At 37.9% G+C, this 6,472-nt stretch overlaps 1 protein-coding gene across 1 annotated transcript in view; it reads right to left on the reverse strand.

Annotated features, from left to right (window-relative positions):
* The window catches only part of LOC104542212 (septin-10-like), a gene marked incomplete at its 3' end in the record, with an annotated part of 16,864 nt that extends 10,861 nt beyond the window's left edge, over positions 1–6,003 (reverse strand). Inside the window, 6 exon segments of the mRNA XM_010186440.1 lie at positions 774–955; positions 2,426–2,621; positions 3,339–3,384; positions 3,386–3,452; positions 5,036–5,154; positions 5,962–6,003. Coding sequence (XP_010184742.1) covers positions 774–955; positions 2,426–2,621; positions 3,339–3,384; positions 3,386–3,452; positions 5,036–5,154; positions 5,962–6,003 — 652 coding nt within the window.
* Positions 6,004–6,472: the final 469 nt, after the last annotated feature.

A 6,472-nucleotide genomic window follows, 5' to 3' on the forward strand; every position in this document is an offset into this window, starting at 1 on the left:
AGGAGAAGCTCTAGTAAAGCACAAAGGAAAGGCCTAGAGGGATAGAAAATACATTCAAGTTTTCAAATTTCTCAAAATTTCAACAAATTAAACTCAAATTATGTAAGATTTCTTAAAACAGCTTGAACATTTAGCTTCACCCAGTTCACACAGCCCCATTACAGGAAGAAATTTAAGAATTTAGAAAGTGCAAGTAATCACACTAGAAACTGCTATTTTAAAGCTTTCAAATGTGAAGCTTAAGACAGTAACGCAGCCTATCGTAGAAAAAGCCATGCTGGCAGGGTGCTGCTCATGGCACTGATCCCATCAGTTATCTGTAGCAGAGATCTTCGCAGCACTGCAAAACTTTTGATATGCCAACTTTCCAGCAGTGCCAAAACTCGAGAGCAAACTAGAAAAAACTTTAATTAGAAATATTATACCGCACTCATGGAGGGTACTCTACCCAATCACAGAAAGACGTTAATAGTCTGTTAAAAGTAAAGTTGGGGGTGGTTCTTACTTGAATTTTTTTTTCCAAACCTTGTTGTGCTTTTTTCCAATTTTGTGGGATGTCTCTCTCCTTTTGATTTGTAAATAAACGAGTGATGAACTGCAAGCTACTCAGTGAACCAATCTATTCTGAACTTCAGGTATACCAGTACCAAAAACCATCCCCACACAAACCACACAGATACAAAACCGAATGGTGGCAGAGGTTCTAAAAGCTGCAAGATGCTTCAGAAAATAAGACAAATTCTTAGAACTCTGTTTTAAAGTCTTACCCTCACCGTCTATGCTTTTCATGGTTAACAAATCTAGGGCTTTTAGGGCATGGCCTGTAGGTGAAATGAAATAGAGGCAGACATGGATGCGAGTATCCTGGTAGCTAAATAAAGAAGGTTTAATTATCAGTTCATCCTGAAGATAGGCTTCAAATTGTTCATCTATATAATCCACTATTGGTTGATAGCTGTAAGAAATAAAATTTAACAACCAGAGATTAGCTACTTTTAAATAGAGCCAGACTAAGAAAGGAATTCCTCTTGTATTGTTTCGTGGATTTGCACTTTACATGTCAAAAGGCTGCTCAAATATCTACCCAGTAGAAAACTAAATGTACAGAGTAATCTTAATTTCTGAAAGGCTACTCAAAAAAGAATTGTGCACCTAATACAGATAAAAAATTTATCTACTATTAGTGAAAAGTTACATATAGTTATGATTATAACTGATCTTCTAAAGTGATGCTTTATAAATTTTTGCAATCAAGCTGTGCAACTGCAGAACTCTTAGATATGAGGAAGATACAAGAAACTCTTAGACACAATACGGGGGGGGGGGAAGAACATGCAATTACCAGTACCAAGAAACAGGACTTCCTTTATCTTCTGAAGTACTGTACATGAGAGAGCTCTTAAACAACAGATAAAAATTGAAAAGGAGGAATGTAAGTGAAGAATGTAAACCTGATTTGTAGTAAGCACAGTTTAAGTATACTTTATCCTACTTAAAACCAGATTATAATCTGCTTTCTAAAAGAAAGTGTTGCTTCATATACAAGTAGCGTGCCCTTACAGTTATGCTGCTACACAAAGTTTATAAACCAGATCAAATGCTATCAAAATTCAAGTAGTTGTTACATACAAAATTAAAAGGATTAAAAGGTAGCTCCTATACCACACATCAAAACCTCTAATATCTCTACTACTATCTACTTGCATCTCATTCCTTCAAGTCACAAGCAGTAGCTATTTTCCAGTCATGTCATAAACAATCTTAACATGACTCTCTAACTTTCACTTATAATTACCACCACTTAGGCACCATATGGCACAAAGAATTGTTAGAATTCCTTACAGTTAAGATGCAGGAAATGAAATATATCGAGAAACAGTTCAATATTTAAAAATCTTCAATTCATAAAAGCAGAAGCTCAAAAAAAGGTCTGAATGACACTAGCATGGTATCTCTAACATTTTCTGATTAAGCTGTCCAACAGAAAAACCAAAGGCCTTCAGTAATCCACGTGATACTCCTTCCAGTTTAAGATCTTAAATGTGCTCCAGGGACAATTTTAAAAATACTACAGATCTAATGTATATAATATACTCTATAATCTGGTTGGTCGCTTAAAAATTCCCCCGTTGGTCTTCTCCCTGCTTTTCTCCACCTCAAAAGAAACTCAAGTCCCTGTTGCGCACTTTATGTACCTACATTAATAAAAGACTGTATCATAAAGAAGGAGGCAGAGTTCAGCTGATTTGTCAAATGATTTCCTGAACAAGTGAAAAAAAAAGTCTACTTTGGTATACAGAGGAAACAGTTAACCAAATATTTGGAACACATGTAAGACAAATATTTACTACAAAGCCTAAAGAAAAATCCACTTGCAGTTGAAGACCAAAACTTCTGTATACTATAGCAACAATAGGGCACGCACTTGTCTTCTCTGTCCATCTGGTCACCAAATCCCTCTGTATTTACAACTGTCAGCTCCAAAAGAATATTGCTTTCCCAGAGTTCATAAGTCTGGGCTCTAAATCGTACATTTGGCAGAAAATGCATCAACACAGGGTCATCAAAATTGGTCTTAAACAAACTGCTTATCAAGGTTGATTTCCCACATCCAGTTTCCCCTAAAGTTAAACAGAAGGGCTGGAGAAGGCATTTTGCACATCAACGAAATACCTTCTAAGCACAGAAAGTGTTATCACAGCAACTCAACAGATTTACACAAAAACTTGTCAACTGATTTCTCTGAGCAAAATGGTTGCCTGCATCCCTTTTTTATAAAGGGCACTAATTATCTTTTAGTTAATTTTTTCACCCTACAAATAAAAGAGTTATCTGCTAATGCGGAGTAAGCGGAACAGTCTCTTGATAGTTTGGTTTCTTTAAGAGCGTGAACTAATTTCCTACAGATTTTAGAAAGCTAAGTAACAAGCTGTGAAACCACAGGAATCAACACAAGGCTTTTATGAATAAGGGTAAACGTTTGATAAGTATAGAAATACTTCAGTAGCACCACCTTGGAATTGTAGGATTTTCTGACTTGGTTATAGTAAAAATGGAGCATAGCCCAGTTTACTCAAAAGACTCCAAGAAGTTGCCCATAAACCAATAAATGCATGGCATTCATTTTCAATAATTTTGGTCTTCATACTGTTTATGAAAATGCTATATATATAAAAACAAATGATGGATACAAACAAGCAAAGTTGCGGAAGATGTGGAATTATAGTTCATCCTTAACATTAATGAAAGCGTTTAACATCGCAACTAGATTTAAATTTCAGTCACTTCCTAAGGATGAGTATACTACTACAGCTTTAAGTCACCCAGATTCCACTTACCAATGCAAAGAATGTTGAAGCAGAAGCCCTGCTTGATGTATTTTTTTAACCAGCTGATCAGGTAAACTATCAAAACCAACATGCCCGGACAAGGATAAGGTTCGGTAGTCATCACTTTGCTACAGAAAAACAATTTAAGAATATGCTAGTGAAGTGAGTTGCAAAGCAATTAGCAATGGCAACAAAGGAACTCTACTAGTAAACTACAACTCATTCCTTACAATGACTGAAATTTGCCCTCCAAAGCTTGAAGGAAAAAAGTAATCTATGTTCATGTGTATAGGCAGGAGGATGAGGGTCCTGCTGTGCCCAGATAGCTATGCAGAGGCCCTCAAAAGGATGCCTGGGCATCAGTCCGGAGGGCAGACAGCACGTCAACAGGCCCATGGGCAACCCAAACACAACTCTTTCAGAGCTCTGGGTTTTCCACTATCACAAATGTGTGTGGACATTCATTACACCAGAAAATAAGTTTTCATCTTCCAATAATAAATTGCATGACTCCCTTACAGTAAATTACTTTCCTAATAATCAAAGTTATATTTAATCCAGTAAATATCAATATTGCTATAGCCTCCTAATACATGAGGTAAGTAGGAAATGAAACAGATTTTGGAAGCGAGTAGAAAAATACTTTCCATCTTCGGGTAGTCAAAATCTAAACAGTAGACGTGGTATAGGCATGCATACCATTGACATCTCTCGATGTCAATACATGTGTGAGAGAGACAGAGAACATATGAGTAAAGGGAACAGAAAGGAAACCTTGACAAAATAACAGAGAACAGTAAATATAGGAAGATGAGGACATCTTTTTACAAAGAAAGAAAAGTCCATGAAGATACAGAGTAAGAAAGGAGATACATTAAAACTTACACAGAATTAATAGTCTATTCTATAAAATAAAAAGTGACACACAGGAGCCAATTATGGAACAAAACGTTTTCACCAAAAGGTATGTAGAAAAAAAATTATTGGCCCAAAGATGATTCAATGAAAACTCAATTGACAATTTCACTCACAGTCATCAGGTAATTTATTCAGTCTGACAGAAACAGTAAACAACTGTTAGGGATCAGAAGCCCAGGATTCTTCCCTTATCTCTTTCAAATTAATTCTTACATGGTATTCTGGTGCACCAACTATTTTCCTTTTCTAGCCCACTTCAACACACAATACAGCTGAAGTTGCCTTAAACCATAGGTTGCCACAAGATTTCATTCCTATATGTGTACATGGAAAGACCCTGGAAAGACCTTAGAAATCACCTTAAAAGAAAAAAGGTGACATTTTTGCCCTGTGACTGAAGAAATCTGAGGCAGAAACTTCTTGAATGCCTTGGAATCACCCAGGATGGGCAGAGGAGAAAGCAACAGCTTTGTCAGTAGAGAACAGTGGGCACAATGTGCAGGGTGCTACCCAAGATAATTTCTGGATTGCATTTTGAGTAACAAACAAGCAAGCATGGACACTTGGCTAATTTTCCAGTTGTGATGAGGTAATTTCAAAGACAGCAGTGTATTCATTTGTAAACACCACTAAGGCCTCTCCTCACCATCAGGCATTTAACTTGAAAATCTAGCACATGTAGTAGCTGTTCCTGCATTGCTGCCTATGGACAGACGTGGCAAGAGGCAGCAGGTGGGAAATCAAGATCTCACGATCAAAAAAAAACAACAAAAGAACCAGCTCCTCACAGCTCCATGTGGCAGGCAACAGATGATGATGACAGTGCTGGTTCTGATGAGACTGAACAGCCACTGCTATGAAGAAAGATAAACTGTTCAGCTTTGTGGTCCGCACAGAAAGGCTTCTCCTTTCAAGGAAGGAAAAATGAGGAAATGGAAATCTGGTGCAGCCCGCCGAGATGACCTTCACATAGATAAATACTCATGCTGATACCCATACTGATATCATAACTGCAGTGACTTTTGGAAGATGTGCACCTCTGGCTGTGCTGGCTCAGCTGTGCCTGTAAGTCAGTCTTCTTCACCCTTGAGCCCATGAGCCCCTTGGTGTTGATGTTCTTGTCCAAAAGAGTGAGCAATGCTGGTCTTCGATGTGAGACTGGCAGCTGTTAACAGAAGGACTCTCTCAATGCAACAAGGATTTTTTTTCCTCCTTTTTAATTATCAGTGACGAGCACTGTCTGCTGCTGTACAGGGGCAGTGGCTGCCAGAACTTCTCCAGAAGTCAAATTTTCAAGTACTAAATACTGACACCTCAGACTTTGTGCAGTCTGACTGTAAACAGATTTATAGAAGGTTAGACTGCATTCTGAGAGTAATTTTACATTTCTTTCGCAAAACAACTGAAAACTAAATCCTTCCCACAATGTAGTAAGAAACACTTTAACAATTACACAGCATGTGTTAAACTAGGAAATATTATTTGATGTCAATATATTTTACAACGTTACATTTACATCATTACATCACTTACATTTATAAACTTAAATAATCCTCCCTCATTATAGAACTTATACTTCTGTTTTTACAGTATTCTCTGTAAAGCTTTCCATGTACATGCTTCTCTCTCTTCCCTTACCAAACCTATCCTCTTAGTGGACCTTAATCGTGGACCAAAATCTTAGTGGATTTTGATGATTAAGTATTCTTTGTACCGTTTCTCGTACTTTGGCTTTTAGGTTCTTTTGTTCCCACATTTTTCCAGTCTCTCATGAGAGCCAGGCTGTGAAGTACTGACCTTCTGCCTTGTTATATACACATAATACATACGAAAAGAGAAAGCTTATCTAAAGTCAATGCACTGCACTACGTTATGCTGGAACTGCAAAGGATTCACGCAGGCCTTAAAGAAAGTATGTGTGCAATGGAGCCCCGACAGAAACCAAGCTATGCTCAACAGTCAAGTTGTGAGCAAGCAGGGGAACGTGAATGAACACTTTCACTCTCCAGCCGAGGTTGGTCAGGATGTGGTTGTGACCTGTGATGACTCTCCAACAACGGTCAAATAAATAAACTTTTCAGTATGCAGATGTAAAGCAGACCCTCTTCCTTCTCATGCTCCCGCTCCCACGCTGCTCCCTCGGGTGTGCCATCAAGAACCAGAGCAAAACACTGCCCCAGATAACAATTGCTCCAAGAAAAGGAAACTTCAGAAGAGTAACAGTT

This window comes from Mesitornis unicolor, unplaced genomic scaffold, assembly GCF_000695765.1.
Source record: "Mesitornis unicolor isolate BGI_N332 unplaced genomic scaffold, ASM69576v1 scaffold20156, whole genome shotgun sequence".
In the NCBI taxonomy this organism is placed as follows: Eukaryota; Metazoa; Chordata; class Aves; order Mesitornithiformes; family Mesitornithidae; genus Mesitornis; species Mesitornis unicolor.